The 21,883-nt window shown below is 41.4% G+C and overlaps 1 protein-coding gene and 1 long non-coding RNA gene across 7 annotated transcripts in view; one reads left to right on the top strand and one right to left on the bottom strand.

Annotated features, from left to right (window-relative positions):
* The window catches only part of LOC145720950 (uncharacterized), a 23,731-nt gene extending 8,842 nt beyond the window's left edge, over positions 1-14,889 (bottom strand). The window contains exons 1-4 of one of the 3 annotated variants that reach the window (XR_014144318.1): positions 14,773-14,889; positions 13,436-13,510; positions 12,676-12,786; positions 4,372-4,442 (exon numbers count right to left, since the gene is read on the bottom strand). This is a non-coding gene — a long non-coding RNA (uncharacterized LOC145720950). Of the gene's footprint in view, positions 1-4,371; positions 4,443-12,675; positions 13,511-14,772 lie in introns of all 3 variants that reach the window. The other 2 variants (XR_014144316.1, XR_014144317.1) reach the window with 2 other exon arrangements.
* Positions 14,258-21,465, top strand: ZNF706 (zinc finger protein 706). Of its 4 annotated transcripts, none has more exons than XM_081816316.1 (4): positions 14,258-14,530; positions 18,331-18,467; positions 20,354-20,461; positions 21,161-21,465. In XM_081816316.1, exons 2-3 carry the CDS (start codon positions 18,333-18,335, stop codon positions 20,447-20,449), a joined length of 231 nt encoding a protein of 76 aa, XP_081672442.1. In that variant the 5' UTR covers positions 14,258-14,530; positions 18,331-18,332; the 3' UTR covers positions 20,450-20,461; positions 21,161-21,465. The 4 variants fall into 4 exon arrangements, with proteins under 4 accessions (XP_081672442.1, XP_030897788.1, XP_030897790.1 ...); XM_031041928.2 differs by lacking the exon at positions 14,258-14,530 and adding an exon at positions 14,836-14,968; XM_031041930.2 differs by lacking the exon at positions 14,258-14,530 and adding an exon at positions 14,880-14,964.
* The last annotated feature ends 418 nt before the right edge of the window (positions 21,466-21,883 follow it).

Below are 21,883 nucleotides of genomic sequence, written 5' to 3'. Positions count from 1 at the left end.
GACGATGGACTCTGAAAAACAAACTGAGGGTTCTAGAGGGGAGGGGGGTGGGAGGATGGGTTAGCCTGGTAATGGGTATTGAGGAGGGCACATTCTGCATGGAGCACTGGGTGTTATGCACAAACAATGAATCATGGAACACTTCATCTAAAACTAATGATGTAATGTATGGGGATTAACATAAGAATAAAAAAAAAAAACCTTAAAAAAAAAAAAAGAAAATCCTATGGCTCATTTGGTTTTGTTGAAAAATACATTGCTTGGCTTTTTTTTTTTTAAGCTGACAAACATCATCCTATGGGAACAGAAGGTGAGAACTAGAACACAGTTTCAGAGCTGCTTGTTAGTCTCGGTTGGACTTGTCTAGCGAGTCGACTCATCCCTTTCCTAACGAGGCAGCAACCAGATGTATTGGTGGTACTTAAGGATCACACCCTGCTTTAAATGCTTATTCAGCCACATTTCCAATATTTTGGAATTGCTACTTTCATTCCCATTTCAATACGCAGTTACAACCTGAATTTTTAACTCTGCCACCTTCTGATCACAATTCAGGCTAAGCATTTATATTATGGAAAACAACAACAGTGCTGTACCAGCTGAAAAATACACTCCAATTACAATAATAATATAACAGCAAAAGAGAGTTTGTCTGACAAAGAACTCAGGATCACCATGTGATAGCAAATTTTATGGAATAGTGCCTTTTATTGAATAGTAAGAAAAACAGGGATTAGAATATATATAGAGAGAATATATATGTTTCCTCAAAAATTTTTGGCTCAAAAACAGGAAAAATTCTCTTCCTATTTCTCTCAATTTCTTTCTCTTTCTTTCCCCCATATTGGATTTCTTCCAAACTGAAAAATTCTTTAAAAAAAAAAAAAAGCCAATTTTCAACTTAGTTAAAATTAGGTTTTAATCAATACAACTGTTTTTAACATTGTATACTGTCTTTCTCTCTGGTTAATTGGATTATCTTATAAGCCAGTTAACTACTTGCAGTGAATATAAACTATCACATATATTGGCTTTCATTAAGTGTCACAGAGATATTATTATCCCTGGGGAAAAAATGTAGAAACTGAGACACAATCAGGTAGCCTGAGTGGCCCAGCTGATGTAAAAAAGTCACATCTCTTGAACCGAGTGGCGACTCAGACTTTAAGGCTAGTTGACTAGACTTTAAGGCTAACGGGACAAGGCTTCAGGTCCAATCCCCTGGTGGGCCAGATAATAATACACTATCCTGGTCACAGATTCGAGTGAGCTAAACGTCTGACCTGTGTAATGTAAGCCATAGGTCAAAATTTAGATCAGGCACAAGAAGGATCTGTGTGTATCTGCTCATCCCCACTGACAGAAAGACAACTGAAAACACAAGCCGTGCTGAGACCAATCAGGAGTGAAATTAAATACTAAGGTTGACACGTACACACACATACACCTTGGAAATGTTAACTATGCTAAGTATGCTGAAGTCTCCTGATGACTATGTTGGATGAACCCACACATCATATTGCATTTGTCCCAAATGACACATCATTTGTTTATTAAAGACATCCTTCTTTTATTTGTACTTTAAATTCTGGGCCACTAAAATAGCTCTCTTTAAGGTTAACCAATTCATGTTCCTTGTTGACTTTCTGTAATTATAAGAAAGAAAAAAAGTTAAAATGTCAGCTAAATAAAACTATTTGGGTATTTGGGTACTTCAAATCTGCTTTGGAAATAAGTAGGATGTGGGCACCTGGGTGGCTCAGTCGGTTAAGTGTCTGACTTTGGCTCAGGTCATGATCCCAGGGTCCTGGGATCGAGCCCCACATCAGGCTCCCTGCTCAGCAGTGAGTCTGCTTCTCCCTCTCCCTCTGCCTGCCGCTCCCCCTGCTTGTGCTCTCTCTCTCTCAAATAAATAAAATCTTTTAAAAAAAGGGAATAAGAAGGATATAACATATAAATTTCTCATACATCATAGGTAGCAAAGTTATAATCATATTTTAAGAATCCAAATTGTTATCAAAGAAGACATCTACTCCAAATCCCTTGTTTTTCGGAGTAAGAAACAGGAGCCAGAGATGATAAGAGATTTCCCTGCGCAACCCCCAAGAGCCGCAGGGCATAGTCATGACCACGGGAAAAGCCCCCTGCCCACATTAAGCACTGTAAGTCTGGTGCAGGGTATCCGAGGTTCACATGCCGGAATTTGTCACTGAAGCAGTGGGGGGGGAGGTGGGGGGGAGAGGGAAGAAGGCAGGGTTTAGAATCAGATTTCAATTTGCAATCCTGGCTCTTTTACTTACTTGCTCTCTGCCTTCTACCTGTGTGTCAGTGAGAAAACTAACCTCTTGGAGTCAGTTTCTTCATCAAAAAATTGTGGATAATCAGAGTTTTGGTGAAAGGTCTGATGTGAGGATTAGAGACACAGAGCAGATGCCCAAATTGTAGCTGTTGTTATCGATAGGAGGCTTGAAGCAATAATGAATGCAGTTTGATACAGGAAGACAACACTAGGGACCCGGCTTCAGTCAGGCATGTCCGATGACTAATGGTTCCAAAATATCAAGTAAAGTCGCAATGAGTATCTGTCATTCTCCACCTCTATCCCCTATGCCTGTCACCTTATACTTTAAGATAAAACACTTATTTTGAGCATGTGGCCCAGTCTAGGGGTTGGATGTGTGATCATGAAATACTGAAAGCTACATAGCCCACATGGGGACTGAGTTAGAAGTCTGGGTTATCATTTGCAAGGTGTCCTAAGCAAGTGAACCAACCCTAGCTACAAGGAACATGGAGGACAGGGAGTTCTCTCAGTTTCCACGGTCAACAAAAACTGCATGTAGGTTGCTGTCTCATTTGGACCCATGGGATTTTAATTTATGGAAGTAACAGAATGATGATACGGAGAGCTCAGTGCCATTGGGAAAAAAATTATGACTTACCACACCATGCAGGGTCACGTGCGGGGGTTGGCGGGGGGCGGGGGGGGGGGAGCACCAGGCTGTGGTCAGGAGGCAGAAGCAGAAGCAAGCGGAAAGTCTAGGCCAGCGTCTTATTGGGGTTTGGGTGGGAAAGGTAAGGCTGGGCAGAGGAAACATTTTAGGATTAGCCTGTTTGAGTAATTCGGGCAGGTTTGGGGCTACTGGGTGGTCTCTGATTGCCTGGTACCTGGCCCTGGGATGGCTTAGGTCCTGGGAGATATTGGTGTGCTGTCTGAGAGTCAGATAAGCAGAGTGTTGGGGGGACAGAGGGACAAATATGAGACTGTGTTTGCATATGGAAGATATAGTTCCAGGCAAGCTGTTATTATCTACAGGAATTAGCTAGCCTTCTCCCTGCGGCTGAAAGGCCCCCCCAAATATTAAAACATCCTAAGATACAGGAAATAAAAACCATGATGAACCCAGTGACAGAAGTTTCAAACCAGTATTTCTTCTTTTGTGCTATTTTCCACTCATCCCTCAAACACTTAGTGCTTTCCTATAGTACACAGAAATTACATTTTCATTTTCTGTGTAAATAGTAAGCACCCTTTGTTTCAAATTTGCACTTGGATGGAGTTTTGGGTGATTTTTATTCTGCCTTTCATAAATAGAGTTCTTTTAAAAGACCATGAAGTTCATGTTGAGTCATCAAGTCATAGAAGTTCAAGGACTAGAAGGGGTCTGGAAAGTCACTCAAACTAACTCTTTCATTTTATATCTAGGGAATCAGTCATTAAAAATTCCTCTGAGTCCTAATGGCTTAACTACTATTAAAATCAAACATAGAATATAATTACACATGTAATTAAAAGCATTAATAACCAAACTCAGCCAAAAAGTGGTTAAATTTCAGAGTGCAACTCAATGCTTTTTTCTTGTCTTCTCTCCTCCGAGGTAATGGTTCAAAGGGGAGACATGAGAAAAACGTCTCTGCAGATCGGCAGAAGTCAGGGAAGACTACAGGAGTCATTTTCAGGACAGATTTCTCTGTAGGGGATCAGCCTGCCATCACCGTGCAGTCAGCAGACTTCTGACAAAATCAAAACCATCAACTAGACCAAGAGAGCTTTACGGTTAAAATCAAGGCAAAGGCCCTCACCCAATAGACACCTGTATGAATTCCTGTCTGGGAAAGAGTGAAACACTCCGTTCTTGATTTTTATTTTCTTTTGGTGTTTCCACCTGCTTAAGAGTAATGATGTAAAGGCAACAAGGATATGCACATTCAATCTGGGTACACTCTTCTCCCTAACTCATTCAGCTGCCTGAGGGTCTAAAGACAAAGGATGGTATGCAGAGAACTAGAAAAATGGAATGGTGGAACCCGAGGCATGTCCTTACCTGGAATAAAAAAGTAGAGACTAATGCAGGGAGATGCTAATGATACCTTATTATAATACCTGGAATTGTTCATCCATCTTTCAGAAGCACCGAGCACTATGAAGACATACATACTGCCTGGAAACAAACATGGTTCGAAAATTACTAGAAGTCCAAACCATTCTGTTCATTGTGTTTTTGTTTTATCACAGGAATGCATGCTCACAGTTAAGACGTACTACTAGTCCTACAAGACTAGTTATGAAAAACAGCAGTTTCCTGCCTGCCAAATTCTCTCTTTTCAGCCACAGCTATATACAATTCCTTTAGTCAGTTCTTTCAGTGTTTATCTCTATACCTCTAAGTAACATACTATGATTTCTTGAAAGTTTTTCCCAGTTTTAGGCATTACCTAGGGATTTCCCACTGTGGCAAGTGAGAACTTAGCTCTCTTTTTTCAGTGCTCCTCCCACCCCCTTTGGCCCCACCATGCATAGACTTATCATTCTCCCCATCCTCCCAATTAAGTTATATTTGTAGTTATAATTGTGGTTAGATCCATATTTATGTTATTATCACTATGTAAATGCTATTACAGCATGCTCTGTGATACTTAGGAGGACTCCTAACCTAGTATGGAGGAATCATTCAGGCATATAGTCATTCAACAAGTGTTTAGGGGATGCCCATACCATGCCAAGCACTATGCTCAATGCCGGCTACACTGGGCTGACAAAAAGAGCTATAGCACCCACCACTATGTTGTAGGACAGTCAGCCCGGTCTCCGGAACCAGACTGCCAGGGGTCAAATCTTTTCCATTTACTAGCCGTGTAATCATGGGTAACTTACTTAACAATTTTGTACTCAGTTACCTAAGAATCACTGAGAGGATTAAATGAATGAAAATGTGTAAACTACATGTAACAGTACCTGGTAGATAGTAGGCATTATGTAAGCGTTACATATCATTGTTTTAGAAGTCAAATGGAAAGGGCGCCTGGGTGGCTCAGTCGGTTAAGCATCTGCCTTTGGCTCAGGTCATGATCCCAGGGTCCTGGGATCAAGCCCCAAGTTGGGCTCCCTGCTCAGTGGGGAGTCTGCTTCTCCCTTTCCCTCTGTGCATGCCCTCTCTCTCAAATAAATAAATAAAAGAAAAAAGCGGGGGGCACCTGGGTGGTTTGGTTAAGCATCTGCCTTCAGTTCAGGTCATGATCCCAGGTTCCTGGCTCTCTGCTCAGTGGGGAGCCTGCTTCTCCCTCTCCCTCTACCTGCCATTCTGCCTACTTGTGCATGCTCGCTCTCTCTGTCAAATAAATAAATAAAATCTTTAAAAAAATCAAATGGAAACGAGAAATGTACATATATACATATACATTCCACAAACATATATATATATATACACATCTACATATAATTGTATATGTATATACATGTGTTTATGTATATGATCTCTATATTTACAATAAACTACATAGCATGATAAGCACTAAGAATGAAAAGTACAGGGTGCTACAGGAGCACTAAAGCAGGGGAATTCTTATTTATTTGTTTATTTATTAACACTTTAAATACATTCAGTTTATTGTATGTCAGTTATACCTCAACAAAGCTATTTTTCAAAAGTAAGTACCTAAAGGTTTTTCTGCATTCATTAGCCACTCTTAAAGGAACAAATAATCTTGATGCTACCCATTTAAATACTGTTCTACACCCACCCCTATTATAGCTTTCCTATTCTTTGCTCTTAAATGTTTTTACTTTTATGAACCTAGTAGATGGTATAAATTTTTCCCCTTTCTTAGAATTGCCTTTTGCATTTGTGTTTCTTTTTTTTTTTATTTTTTTAGTATAGTTGACACACAATGTTACATCAGTTTCAGATGTACAACATAGTGATTCAAAAGTTTATACATTATACTACATTCAAGTTTATACATTATGCTATATTCACATGGTAGCCACCATCTGTCACCATATCTTGCTATTACAGTATTATTGACTATATTCCCTATGGTGTGCCTTTTATTCCCATAACTTATTCATTCCATAACTGGAAGCCTGTATCTCCCTCTCCCCTTCACCCATTTTGCACATCTCGCCATTCCCCCTCCCCTCTGGCAACCATCAGTTTATTTTGTATTTGCAGGTATGATTTTGCTTCTTGTTTGTTTATTCAATTGTTTTTGTTTTAGATTCCACATACGAGGGAAATTATGTGGTATTTGTCTTTCTCAGCCTGAAGTATTTCACTTAGCATAATATCCTCTAGGTCTATCCATGTTGTCTCAAAAGCCATGATCTCATGTTTTCATGGCTGTGTAATACTCCTGCATGTGTGTGTGTGTGTGTGTGTGTGTACCACATCTTCCTTATCCATTTGTCTATCAATGGATACTTAGGTCCCTTCCATATCTTAGCTATTGTAAATAATGTTGTAATAAACATAGTGATGCATATTCCTTTTTGAATTAGTGTTTTTGTTTTCTTTGGGTAAATACCCAATAGAGGGTATACCCTTTTATTTATATACCTTTGGGTAAATACCCCATAGAGGGTATATACAATACCTAATACTGGATCATAGGTTGTTCCATTTTTAAGTTTTTGAGGAACCACCATACTGTTTTCCACAGTGGCTGCACCACTTTACATTCCCACCAACAGTGTACAAAGATTATTTTTTCTCCACACAGAGGAATCCTCATTTATTTATTCTTATTTTTTTTAAAGATTCTTTATTTTTAAGTAATCTCTACACCCAACGTGGAGCTTGAACTTACAACCCTGAGATCAAGAGTCACATGCTCTACTGACTGAGCCAGCCAGGCACCCCCAGAGGAATCTTCATTTAGATAGGAGCTCAAGGTAGGAAGGCTTCTCTGAGAATGTGATATATCAGCTGGAATTTGAAGAAGGGAATAGAAAGTAGCCATACTGGAAGGGAGAGCAGGCCCATACAAGAGAGGGAAGGGCATAGAGCATGGCCCCATGGTAGGGAAGAGCTTGTCAGCTTGAGGAACTGAAAGACCACTGAGCTGGAGCACAGCAAGAGAAAAGAATTTCAGGAGCCCAGACAAGGCTCGGTGTATCGTGACAAGAAGACTGGATCTCATTCTGTGTGCCATGAATGGCCAGGGAAGGGTTTTAAGCATGAAAGTATCCTGAGCAGATCTGCCTTTTTTTTTTTTTTTTTTTTTAAGGATTTTATTTATTTATTTTTGACAGAGAGAGAGACAGCAAGAGAGGGAACACAAGCAGGGGGAGTGGAAGAGGGAAAAGCAGGTTCTCCACTGAGCAGGGAGCCCGATGCGGGGCTCGATCCCAGGACCCTGGGATCACGACCTGAGCCGAAGGCAGACACTTAACCGACTGAGCCACCCAGGCGCCCCCAGATCTGTCTTTTTAAAAGATCATTATGATTGCCTAGAAGTAATTGTACTAAAGGGGAGCTGGAGAAGTTCTCCGTTTCCTGGTAGGTTAATTGCTCCAGACAAACCATGTGAAAGATGATGACTTGGACTAGACCAGTGGTGGCGCAGATGGTGAAAAGTGGACAGAATCAATATATATTCTGGAATAGAGTCAACATGACTTGGCAATAGATTGGAAATGGAAGGAGATTTGGGCATGGCAGTGGATAGAATATTGGACATTCCAGTTTTTGTTATTCAAAATCACTTTTTTAAAAAATGTAACAGCTTTATTGAGATATAATTCACATAAGATACAAATCACTCATTTAAAGTGCACAATTCAGTGGTTTTCGGTATATTTGGAGTTGTGCAATCATCACCACAGTCAATTTTAAAACATTTTCATCATCCCAAAAGAAAGCCCATGCCCATTACCAGGCACTCCCCATTTCCCTCCAATTCTCCCAGCCCTAGGCAACCACTAATCTACTTCATCTTTATAGACTTGCCAATTTTGGACATTTCAAACAAATCAAATCATCATACAATTTGTGGTCATTTGTGTCTAGTTTCTTTCACTTAGCATAATGTTTTCAAGATTTGTCCATGTTGTAGCATGTCTCAGTGCTTCACGCCTTTTTATGTCTGAATAATATTCTATTTTATGGATATACCACTTTTATTTATCAACTCATCAGTTGATGAAAATTTGGGTTGTTTCTTCTTTTTGGCTATTATGAATAGCCAAATGCTGTTTGGAGCATTCATTTACAAGTTTTTGTGTGGATGTATGTTTTCATTTCTCATGGATATAGACTTAGGATAGGAATTCCTGGGTCATATGGTAACTCTGTATTTAAACTTTTGAGGAACTGCTAGGATGTTTCCCAAAGAGGCTACACCATTTCACATTGCCACCAGCAAGTATGGGGGCGTCCATTTTCTCTACATCCACTCCAACACTTAATACCTGTCTTTTTTATTTTAGCCAACTTAGTAGGTGTGAAGTACTGTCTCAGTATTTTTATTTGCATTTCCCTGAGGGCTAATAATGGTAGCATCTTTCCTTGTATGCATTGGCCATTTTTATGTCTTCTTTAAAGAAATATCTAGTCTAAATGGGTTCTTTTTTTTTTTTTCCTCTTCAGAGATGGGGAGAGGGGCAGGAGGAGAGGGAAAGAGAATCCTAAGCAGGCTCCACACCCAGCACGGAGCCCAGTCCGAAGCAGAGCTTGATCCCACAGCCCTGAGATCATGACCTGGGTTGAAACAAGAGTTGGACATTAACCGACTGAGCCACCCAGGCACCCCTGGGTCACTTCTTTTGTTATGAATGCTTTTGGTATCACATCTAAGAAGGCTTTGCTTAACTCCAGGTCATGCAGATTTATTCCTGTATTTTCTTCTAAGGATCTTATACTTTTAGCATCTACATTTAGGTCTGTAATCCATTTTGATTAATTTTTGTAAAAGGCATGAGGTAGGGATCCAATTTCATTCTTTTGCATGTGGATATCCATTGTTGCAGCACCATTTGTTGAAAGGACTACTCCTTCCCTGTTGACTTTTCTTGGCATCTGTGTTAAAATCAATGTGAATATTTACTTCTGGGTTCTCAGTTCTATCCCATTGATCTACATGGCTGTTCTTATGCCAGTACCACAGTCTTAATTACTATAGCTTTATAGCAAGTTTTGAAATTGGGAAGTTAAGTCCTCCAACTTTGTTCCTCTTTTTAACATTGTTTTGGCTATTCTGACGTAAGGAAAAAAACAGACTCCTCCTCCCTGGGTCTCCTCTACTCTCAAAACTTCACTACAACACTACTTCCCTTCTGACACCAGATATGTAGGTTTTCCAAACATCAAACAATTTTGCAACACCAGCTAGGTGTTCTACAATTTACTGTCTACCTGGGGATAGCATCAGGTCCCACAGGTTAAGAGCTCAGTCCTATAAGACTGCCCCCCTATTCCTCTTCAGATGTCAGTAGCAAGTTCAGGTCATTACCTGTGCTTCTGATTAACCTGCTATAAGTCAGAGGTTCCCATGATCACTTCCTTAGGTTTGATTAATTCGCTAGTTCACAAAACTCAGAGAAACATGTACTTATGTTTAAACTGTTATTGTAAAAGATATTATAAAGGATGCAGATGTGCAGCCTGATGAGGAGGAACATATGCCAAAGTTCAGAAGGGTCCCAAAGGCAGGAGCTTCTATCCCCATGGAACTGGGGTATACCACCTTCCCAGCATGTGGAAGCTCATCAAATTTTGCTCAATAGTTTTTATAGAGCTTAATCTCCAGCCCCCTCCTCCTTGCCTCCCCAGAGGTTGGTAATTAAGGCTGAAAAGTTTTAATTCTCTAATCATCTGTCTATCTGGTGAGGACTCCTATCCTGACACCATCTAGGGGCCCCACCCTAAGTCACCTTATTAGCATAAATTCAGGTATGCTCAAAAGGAGCTCCTTATGAATGACAAAAGACACTCCTATCACTGGAAATTCCAAGGGTTTTAGGAGCTTTGTGCCAGGAATGGGGTCAAAGACCAAATATTTTCTTATTTTACCACATTTGGGTTCCTTGGAATTTCCCAGTGGTTTTCAGAATAAGCTTGTTGATTTATGCAAAAATGACAGCTGAGATTTTGATAGGGGAAGCACTGAATCTACAGATAAAATTGGGATATATTGCCAGTTTCATAATATTAAATTTTTTGATCCATGAACATGGAATGTCTTTCAATTTATTTAGGTTTTCTTTAAATTTTTTCAACAATGTTTTGTAGCATTCAGAATATAAGTTTTGCACTTTTTTTGTAAATTTATTCCTATTTTATTCTTTTTGATGCCATTCTAATAAATTGCAATATTTTATTTATTTATTTATTTTTTAAAGATTTTATTTATTTATTTGAGAGAGAGAGTGAGAGAGAGAGAGAGAGAGAGAGCACAAGAGGGGGGAGCCGGAGAGGGAGAAGCAGACTCCCCGCCAAGCAGGGAGCCTGATGCGGGACTCGATCCCGAGACTCCAGGATCATGACCTGAGCCGAAGGCCGTCGCCCAACCAACTGAGCCACCCAGGCGCCCTAAATTGCAATATTTTAAAAACTGATTTTAACATCTCTGAAATTGAGATGTATTGTACAATCAAGGGTATCTTAGTATTATGCCATAGTTCAAGTGGCAGTAATTTTTTTTTTTATCTTGGTGGAGATAAATGTGACTTACAATCAATAGCTTCTTTGATTCAATACCATATGGTATTAAATGTGAAATGTCTATAAAATATTAAAGTGGAAATGGAAAATAGGCACTTGGATATATCAATTTAAAAATCAGAAGAGAGGGTTGAACTAGTAGATAGATGTAGGGTCATCTGAAGTTCATTATTTAAAGCCACAAGAGTCAATGAGATTTCTTTGGGGAAACAGTGTAGAGAAAACAAGATATTCCAGGTTGCAGCCCTGAAAAATTGCAACAAGAAGTTGATTATAGGAATAAGAGCTAGAAAAGGAAACATTTTTGTTTTGAGTTTATTGTTATCATTATTGCTGTTATTATGTGTCACGAGATGGAAGGACCTATAGGGCCAGGACCTTGCCTCTTTTACACTCTAATGAACCTTTAAGCTAAGCACTGTACTATATTTAGATATTAATCTACATGCCACAGATAAATTGGGGAAAATTATTCAGAATAATCTGGTCATTTGAAAAATAATATATTGATTCAGCTTTCACCCCTGAAAATCAAACATGAATACAAAAAAATAAATCTTTCAGGTCTTCAGAGAAGCATTTTAATCTGATGTTGATTTTGGTTTGAAAACAGGCACATGCCTATTGCATATTCACCTAAAGTAATTGTCTAAAGGTAGAAGAGAACCGGGGCACCTGGGTGGCTCAGTCATTAAGCGTCTGCCTCCGGCTCAGGTCATGATGCCAGGGTCCTGGGATCGAGCCCCACATCGGGCTCCCTGCTCAGCGGGAAGCCTGCTTCTCCCTCTCCCCCTCCCCCTGCTTGTGTTCCCTCTCTCACTGTCTCTTTCTGTCAAATAAATAAATAAAATCTTAAAAAAAAAAAGGTAGAAGAGAACCAATCAGTAGAAATACTGCAGCATTCACAATTAAAACCAGCAATGTGTATAAAAATCCTTCTAAGGCGTTCATATCCCATTTGCTGTCACATTTCTATAGAATAAGTAGGACACCAGCTGGTAGTAATGCTAATTCATCCGCCTTTCATCTCAGATGCTGAATCTTATCCGTTTCTTTTTTCCCTTCGTATTTCAAATGCCCTAACCAACATATAAAGTTATCATCATACCATATCCTCTAGGCAGCAGTTTTCAAACAGGGCAGATTTTGACCCCCAGAGGACATCTGGAAAGGTATGGAGACATTTTTTGTTTGTCACAACTGGAGATAGAGAGTTACTGACATCAAAAGGGTACAGGACAGAGATGTTGCCAAACATCCTATAATCCCTAGGACGGGCCCCCATAACAACAATCTAGCGCAAAGCGTCAGTAGGGCCAAGGTTGAGAAACTCTGCCAACGGAGGTAAGTTTTTTGCTTTTTTTTAATAAAGACTTTTATTTATTTATTTGACGGTGAGAGAGGGAACACAAGCAGGGGGAGTGGGAGAGGGAGAAGCAGGCTTCCTGCTGAGCAGGGAGCCCGATGTGGGGCTCGATCCCAGGACCCTGAGATCATGACCTGAGCCGAAGGCAGACGCTTAACGACTGAGCCACCCAGGTGCCCCGGAGGTAAGTTTTTATATATATGAACTTTCCAGGGGCAAAGTCCTTAGCTTTGTCAAATTCTCAAAGGTGGTATAATGCAGAATTTTAAGAAACACTGGCTTAAATGGATATTTTTACCTAGGCCTCGGGAACAAGAGGCATAGTAATATCACTTGAAAGCAAAAATCACCTCTCCAGTTAAGACTTACCTCAGCCCACCAAATTTCTCTGTCCCTTTCCACTGCCCACGCTGATTCATGGCTAGACAAACAGAGCTCGTTGGATTTCCTGTGTCTAGACTCTCGGAGTACCTCATACCCCTATTAGCCAGGTTAATACAGTTATTATGGTTATGGTGACTATTGGCTAAGCTAGAGTTTCATGATATGTCAAAAGTTTTGATTTCTTTAGATACCTCCAGTTCATTTGGTCAATATCCATTTAATCAGTGCCTACAATGTTTAGCACACTGCTAGACACTGGAAATACAGTGATGAAAATGAGCTTGCAACTCAATACTGGAGAGATCAATAAAATTTAAACATATAATTTAAAACTGCAGTATGGGAGAGGTGTGAAAGGTAAACGAGGCTGAAATAAGGATAAGGAAAGACTTAACAACCAGATCACTGTATGCCACCCAAATGCGACAAGCCACTAACTCCTTCCCAGTTATTCTAAACAATGCTGTAATATCTATGTCCCGCTAACTTGGGATGTATTATATTAAACTAGCTTCTCCTGGGCACTGACAGGCAAGTGGGAGCGTGGACGCTTCCCGCAAGGTGAGAACATCAAATGCAAAAGCTTCCCTTTTCCTTGTTACTAATAAATCTAATTAGAAACCAATGTGTGTGGTGGGGGAGGGGGCAGGAGAGAAATAGAATAAAGCCAATGTCTAAAATGCCATTTCCAGATAATCAGATTACAATCGCAATCGTTTTGGGTTTTGGGTTTTTTTTTTTTGACCTGAGCCGAAGGCAGACGTCCAACCACTGAGCCACCCAGGCGCCCCAATCGCAATTGGAAGTTGGCGGTCATGGCCTGTAAATCAAGAGAGACCAGGAAAAAAAAAAAAATCAACTTAACCATTTCCCAAATGTTAGCAACTCTGTATATTGTCAGTATTCAGCTAAAGCGGTCGGGGTACTCTAGCCAGCAACACTGAGACAGGCTGGAATCTTGAACTCACTAAAAACCCCAGATTGGTAAAAATAACCGGAGTTTCCGTGGGAACGAGATTGGGGGTTGGCCGGTGAGAGAACAAAGGCTGCGCGTCCGTATTAGGGTCCACTGGGCCCGCTGGCCGCACTGGGGGCAAGGGCGGGGGCGGCGGTGGTGGTGAGTCCGGGTGGCGGGCTCCCCGGTGCCCCACGCCGCCGCGGCGCTGGCGCACCTCTCCGGGCATAGCAGAGCGCCGGCGAGGCGGGAGGCGAGGGAGAAGGAACGCGGGGGCCGAGGCCGGACCGCCGCCCGAGTGAGTGAGCCAGCAAGCGACTTGCGAAACACGCCGCGGGCGGTCACCCAGCAGCACCGGGATCACGCGGCTCCCAGGGCCGGCAGAAGCCGCCTAGATAGAGCACGCGGGAAGGGAGGTGCGCCGGGGACAGAGGGCGACGTCCCCTGCGGTTCCCGTCTGTAAGGGGCCGCCGTCGCCGTCAGGCCCCGCCCCCTGGCGCTTATGTAATAGGGGCGCACTGCCATTGGCCGGCGCGACCGGAAAGGGCGCAGGCGTGCGAGCAGGGGAGGAGCGCGGGAGGCGGCCGCAGCAGGAAGGCGCGTGGGCGGCGAGGAGCAGGCGGGCGCTGGGGCGACTGGGAGAGCTGCGCGGCGTGCGCGGGCACGAGCATAGTGGCCTCCCCCGAGGCTGAGGCGGCGGCGGGCGCGCGCGGCGGCGGCGGCGGGTGCGAGGCGCGGGCTGTTGTGCTCTCCTCTTTCCTCTCCTTGGCGGGTGGAGGAGGCCGAAGCGGTGCTGGGCGCTCTCCCCCTTCCTCTCCCTCCGGCCACCTCCCCCGGCCCTCTCGCGCTGCGCGGTCTCTCCGACGCAAGACTGTCCCAGCCCGGGTGAGCGGCTGTGGGGGCGGCGCTGACGCCGCAGGACGTCCGGGAGTCGGGGTGGGGGCCTGGCGGCGGGGTCGCCGCGGGTCGCGAGGGGCCGCCGGCCTCCCCGCCTCCCAGGCGGCGGCCGGGCCCGTCCTGTCCCGGCGCGGGCCGCGGGCAGGAGGGAGAGCTCGGGCGCCTGCCAGGCCCTGCAGGTGGCCGGGTTGCAGGCCGCCCGCGGCCGCCGCGCGGAACGGTAACCTTACCCCTTGGCGACGGCAGCTGGCCGGTTTCTCGAGGCCCGGGTTCCCCGTGGCCGAAGGGGCCGGGGTTGGGGCAGCCAAAGCCTCTGGGAGCCGCGTCTCGGTCCGGGGTCTGTGAGGAGTGGCGGGTCGGTGGGGGCTGTGTGGCCGGACCGAGGAAGGGGCTGCCCGACGCGGGAGAGGCCGGCGGGGAAGGCAGGTGGGCCGGGCTGCAGCTGGGGTCGGTCGTGTGTTGGGTGAAATAGATCTTACTCCTGGTGCTTTCCTCTTCCCTCCCTGAAAGGATGTAGTTAAAAGCTAGGGTCAGGATGTTGATCACTGCCTGGCCTCCTCGTTTCATATGGTTATGGAGAATGATCCTACTTCCTGGATCCCAAATCTTTTCTTACTCAGTTGTTTTTGGTTTTAAGAGGATCTTTGGGGGGCAATGCTTACTTGTTGCCTCCTGTAAGAGCTCTTCATTTTAGAAGAACTCTTTATTCGTTCTACTTCCCTCTTTGCATCCCTCTCGGAAAACCACACTAAATAAGAGTTAAATTAAAAACCTGCGTTTAAGGTATTTGTAAATGACTTGTTGGCCCTCAGTTTGTCGTGTGTAATTAAGAAGTTGTGCTTAAGATTTTGTAGAAAATTCGATTGGCTTGAGAGCAGTTCCAAAGTTGAGCTGTCCAAAAGCAGGTGGCTTGTTCGTTTGCATTTCTGCTTTCAGAAAGGAAATCAATGCAGGGAGTTGTTAGAAGTTGGGGGCCTACCCCATGCGTTTAGACTGTTGATTCGATTTCCTTTACCGGGTGTTAAGTTTTGTTTTAAAAATAAGAAGCGACCACAGTCTTTACTTATTAAAGCTTTTATGGTTTTGTTACTGTTAGATGACAATGGAAAATGGGTTAAATGTATTGTGTAATGTTATATTTTAGGAGAAGCCCTAAATGGAAAAGTTAAAAATAATGTTGTGCATCTCATTACATTGTACAGATCACTGCATGAAAATGGTATCGAAATAGTTAATATCTTGTAATTATCAAAGATACTTCTGGAATTGGCATAAAATAATTGAGGTTACCCACAAAATCAGTGTTAGCATGCGTAGCAGACATTGTGTAGAAGAGCTCAGAAGCATGAGAGGACTAAACTATTCTAACATAAGGTACTGATAAAAGATGTTATAAAATATTGGGGTACGTAAAGATTGAATACCTGTTATCATCCAGATCATACTTAAGTATCCAAATCTGTTTCTGTGGGAATAGGTTCCGTATGCTTGCCGTAACATTTGTACTTAAATATACATTTAAAAAGAATCATACCATTTGGCTTGGCATTAATAAAGATTTGGCTTTATAAAAACTAAAATGGAAGTTTAGTTTTCAAGGACTAATACATCTGGTAACATTTACTGTTATTTGCGAATATACTAGGCTAGCATACTAAGAATTTTTGTAGTTTGTTAAAATATTCAACTAGCTTCTTAAAAAAGCATTGATCCTCTTCTGTGTTTTATTCTGTGTTAAATACTAGTGGGGAATTTGTCCAAGCAGTGTATTTATTTTGTCAGGACCCTTTTTCTTTTTGGGAGAGGCTCATATGTTTCTATAATAGGCTTTGACTTTATATCCATTAACTGATTAGGGTTCCAGTCAGAAAAAAGCCAGCCCTGTTTTCTGGTAAAGGTGATCTACATCCATATTATGTTCATATCCTGCAATGATTTAAAAGTTTAAAACTTAGGGCGCCAGGGTGGCTCAGATGGTTAAGCATCTGCCTTCGGCTCGGGTCATGATCCCAGGGTCCTGGGATCGAGTCCCGCATCAGGCTCCCTGCTCCGAAGGGGGCCTGCTTCTTTCTCTCCCTCTGCTGCTCCCCATGCTTGTGCTCTTTCACTCTCTCTGTCAAATAAATAAAATCTTAAAAAAAAAAAAGTTTAAAACTAATTGCAGTTCTGGTCAAAGGTATATATAGGAATTCTACTTAGCACTCAGTTTCAATATTTTTAAAAAGCAGTTGGGGCCCATAGACTCTTCATGAGCAGGTTTAACTCGTGTTGTCTGATAGAAGACTTTAATTTTTTAAATTTTATTTTAATTCCAGTGTAGTTTAACATGCAATGTTATATTAGTTTCAGGTGTACAATATAGCGATTCAACAGTTCTATACATACTCAGTGCTCATCATGATAAGTGTACAATCTCCACCCCCTATTTCACCCACCTACCCCCTGGGAATCATCAGTCCTCTATAGTTAAGAGTCTGTTTTTTGGTTTGAGAAGACTTTAATTTTAATGCAGAAGTAAAACTAACTTTTTCAGTAACTTAATTATTTTTAACCCATTTAGCTTCATTTCAGACTATCAGTAAAAAGTGGTACCTTTCAGGGGCGCCTGGGTGGCTCAGTCGTTAAGCGTCTGCCTTTGGCTCAGGTCATGGTCCCAGGGTCCTGGGATCGAGCCCCGCATCGGGCTCCCTGCTCAGCGGGAAGCCTGCTTCTCCCTCTCCTACTCCCCCTGCTTGTGTTCCCTCTCGCTATGTTTCTCTCTGTCAAATAAAATCTTTAAAAAAAAAAAAAAAAGTGGTACCTTTCATTTTTGTAAAGGCATCTTTACCTTTTTTACAAGGTTTGTTCTCTCAACTGAAAACTAATTTAATTTTATTTGTTAATTTCTTCAGCAATCCTGCAAAGACCATTTTTTAAGGAAGATTTAGGATAGCACAGTAGTTTTATGGAACCTGAGTATTGAAGAGAACAGTTCCCATTGCTCTTAGGATCTCCAGAAGCTTTAGATGACAGCCCTTATTTCTCTTAAAGTTGTAAAAATCTTAATTCACAACAGTGAATACTGGAAAGGGAAAGTACCTTTGCAAAGTGATCAAGCAAATGCTTGGGGAAAGGCACTAAGCTTTTCTGGTATATTTTTGAAGATTATATATAGCAGAGTGCACAAATCTCAGGGGTACAGCTCGATGAATTTTTAAAAGTGAACACATCTGTATAAGCATTACCCAGATCAAGATATAGAACATATCACCACCCCATAAATCCTCCCTCATGCCCTTTTTTCCCCAGTCACTACCTCCTAGATTAGCTTTGCCTGTTTTAAACTTTATACAACCTATATTTTTTGTATCTGGCTTCTTTCCCTTAACACTGGATACAACCATCTTGTTACTTGTAACAATAGTTTCTTTTTGAATGCAGCATAGTATTCTGTTGTCTAAATATACCACAAGTTATGTATCCATTTTACTAGTAACTGGCATTTGGATTGTTTCAGTTTTGGTAACAGGTGCTCTGAACTTTCTTGTACTGTCTTTGGATGTATATGTACATTTGTATTTCTGTTAGATGTATACTGAGAGTGGAATTGTAGGTTGTAGAGTAGACAACTACCAGTTTCCCACAGTGGTTGTACTAACTTATTCTCTAGTAGCATTGTATGCAAGAACTTAAAAACCCACACATTTTGATAGACACCTCTATAAAACTTAAGTCTTCAACTCTGAGAGCGTTACCGTACTTAGGTTACTTTGTATTAATCACTCTAATGCCTCAACTTCTGTTCTTAGATATGGCTCGTGGACAGCAGAAGATTCAGTCTCAGCAGAAAAATGCCAAAAAGCAAGCTGGACAAAAGAAGAAACAAGGACATGACCAAAAGGCTGCTGCCAAAGCTGCCTTAATATATACCTGCACTGTTTGTAGGGTAAGGGGGATTGAAAGACATAGTTTTCCTGTGGACAGTTCTTTCCGTAGACATTGGTTTATATAGGTTACAATTTTGCAACTATGGCAAAATAGTAGATTGGCGAGCTGGTTCTTTTAGGTGTCCATCTTCACTTGTCTCTTCAACAAAAATTTTGTGAATGGCTTCTGTGGCCAGGCATAGTTCTCTAGGTGTCAGGGAAAGGGAGTGAACAAAGCAAAGTCCCTTTCCTCATTTAGAAAAAAGATGTCTTCTTCACGGCAGATACTGCACTTTGAACTTTGTAAGGAAATCAGATCTACATTCTTGGTTTACAGCTATGCAGGATACAAGTGAACATATCTCTGGTTATGAGTTGACTTTTTTCTTCACTAAATTTGTAGTGGGATGTCTGTAAAACTATATGGAGTATATTTACATTGAGGGCTTTTCCTAGAACTAATGTGTTTTGTTAGATTTGAAGAATAGCCGTTAACAACTGCTATTGAGTGCTTATCAGGTGTTTTACATGTATGAGCCCATTAATCCACACAACCACCCTGAGAAAGGACTTTTGTTATTCCCATTTTACAGGAGAGTAAACTGAGTCATGGGGACTAAATAACTTGTGCAAGGTGCCCCAGCTAGTACAGAGAAGAGCTGGGATCTGAACCCCGGCAGTCAAGTTCCAGAGCCCACCTCTGCCTTTCATACCACACTGCCTTTCAAGGAAGTTTTTCTTGGGGCACCTGAGTGGCTCAGTCGGTTAAGCGTCTGCCTTCTGCTCAGTCATGATCTCGGGGTCTTGGAATTTAGCACTGTTTTGGGCTCCCTGCTCAGCGAGGGGTCTGCCTCTCCCTCTGCCCCCCACACCCCGCTCGTGCTCTCTCTTGCTCGCTTGCTCTCTCAATAAATAAAATAAAAAAAAAAAAAAGTTTTTCTTAAATTCCAAGCCAGAGTCTCTTTCTTGCTTTTTTGTTTAATCTCAGCACCCTTGAAGTTAGTGAGTAGAAGTCCCAAAGGAAAAAATACATAGCGAGGTTGGTCAAATACATATGCATATATATACCATATGTATAAATAATGTATTTTTTCCCAAAGCTCTACACCTGGGTAGGGTTGTAGGAAGGGATCTCAGTAAGACAAGTTCATCATGTGAAGGCATTACTGATGAAATAGAAGTTCCTGACTACATAAAAGTTCGTCATTAAGAGAGGAAATCTATTACATTAAATATCTGGTTCATACTGAGCTTTGATACACTCAAAATAATGAAATCAACTTTAGATTCTGTTTGGAAAGAAGCAGGGTAAAAGTAAATTTCATTAAATTACTGATGAAGAAATACTTTGACCTAAAAGTACTAGAGCGGTTGAACAAAACAGCAAAAACTTTTATTTCATGTTTTGTTTAATCGAATGGGCAAAAGAATAAATAATTGAAGGTCCTTGCCTAGGGAAGTTGGTATAATGTAGCATTTGAGAACTGAAATACTAGTACTAGGTTAAAACAGGTCTTGGGCAAATTACCCTCTAGGTTTTAGTTTCCTTATCCTGTGAAATGAGGAAGGATAGTAGGAACTAATTTAGGATTACTGTAGGAAGGTTCTATGAGAATTCAGGTAACCTGCTTAGCATAACATGTTAAGTAAATGTTACCTGTTTGGTGTTAATCAAACAAGCAGAATACTTCATTCTGTGACCCACCCTTTTCTTTGTATGTGAAATATGGTGATATATTAGGAATCTCTTTGTTGCAAGGTCCTTTTTCATATGCCAGCCACTAGTTGCAGGAACTTGCAAGTGTTTTGAGATAATTGTCTCTCCTGAGCCGGTTCGGGATTTGAAAAGTTAACACATTTTTATTTCATGAATAAAGTCTCTTTTTTCCACATTTTTTTAAATTAGACACAAATGCCAGACCCTAAGACCTTCAAGCAGCACTTTGAAAGCAAGCATCCTAAGACTCCACTTCCTCCAGAATTGGCTGATGTTCAGGCATAAAGTTGTTTACAGGTAATTGACCTTTTGTCTTTTCCTTTGTTAATGTCAAGGTTGTACACAAGAGCAAAATTATCTTCTGTGACTGTGAAATTAATGTGTACTTTCCAGCTGAGATTTTATTGCTTCCCCTTTTTAAGTTAATGTTTCCCTTTACAATTGTTAAGAGCCCATTTCCCCACACCAGATCATCTCAATGCCTTTGAAACACCCAAGTTTTTACTACTGTAGCCCAACATGGGGGGATGAGGTGATGCTGGCCAACTCTGGTCCAAGAATGGAAGAGACTTACCAGCTTAAAGAAAATAACTATTACAAAGGCATTTGAGGGTCTTGCTTCCAGAAGTGATGCAGAACAGTGTTCCTGAGTGCCTTGGTGCAGGTATTTTATTTCCAGTGTCTGACAGAGCTTCTGAGTGCATTAGGACACATGGTGAATGGAGGCACACACTGTGTAAACTTGAGAGTTGCTTGAAAATAATCTGTGTGGCTGGTTTTCTGTTTTTTGTTTTCTCTAAGGTGGTGATGGTGTGAGACAATTATTTCTTTTTAAAGTAAATTCATCAAAGATTTGTTTATAAAATCATTGACAGATCTGTCAGGCTAACTTGATAGCTTATGCACGTGGTGCATTTTTCTTAGACATTTGAAATGCATGTAAGTTGTATTTGTGCAATGCTTACATTCACTGCAAATTTCATTTATGTCTTATAGGTGAATTCATGACACCTTTGACTCTTCTACTGTCTCAGAACTTAGGTAACAAACCTGCAGCTGCTTTTCTAACAAACTGTTGATCAGCAAAAATAAAGGGGCTACAGAAACACTCATTTTTATGCTGTTCCCTTTTGGGCTTCATGCAAAGACAATTCTGTGTAAATGTACAGTTGACTCTGATTTGGAAATCTGAAAATCAGTCCATCCTTGTTATAAAAAATTTTTTTACAATTGTAATTATATTGATGTTCATATTGTGTAAAATAACTCATTTAATAAAGTAGTACTTTGATTTTACAACATCACAGGATAAATGGTTTTAGAAATTCTGTTCTAACTTTCCACATTATTTGCCTTATGAAAATCTAATGAATTCGTCAACTAGAATTGCAGGCGCAATTCTTACCTCCCTCTCAGTTCAGTGGCAGGTTCATTAGCTAAACTAGAACAGACTCATTCATAGTTTTATTGGCAGCTGTTGATCTAGATGAAGAATGACTTACCTGCTGCCTTAGTATATTACCATCATGTGTCATTTACCCCTCTGATTGTTTCCTGTGTTTGAGGTTGGAATATTTCAACTTGCCATATGACCTGGCCATAGCTGCCAGCCAGGAATACCCTGTCGATGACTGATAAATTCCTAATGCGTTGGATTTTCAGTGAGCCCTTCTGAAAGATTAGGTTCTGAAGTGTATGCCATAATGAAATCAGTAAGGC

This window comes from Leptonychotes weddellii, chromosome 4 (assembly GCF_054177405.1).
Source record: "Leptonychotes weddellii isolate Sample4059 chromosome 4, ASM5417740v2, whole genome shotgun sequence".
Classification (NCBI taxonomy): domain Eukaryota; kingdom Metazoa; phylum Chordata; class Mammalia; order Carnivora; family Phocidae; genus Leptonychotes; species Leptonychotes weddellii.
This window is presented reverse-complemented; position numbering and strand designations above follow the sequence as displayed.

What these genes read in the sequence shown, in the direction of transcription:
- ZNF706 (XM_081816316.1), top strand. Translation starts at nt 18,333, where the DNA reads ATGGCTCGTGGACAGCAGAAGATTCAGTCTCAGCAGAAAAATGCCAAA. An exon ending in ATACCTGCACTGTTTGTAGG is followed by an intron (nt 18,468 to 20,353) that starts GTAAGGGGGATT and finishes TTTTTAAATTAG; the next exon opens with ACACAAATGCCAGACCCTAA.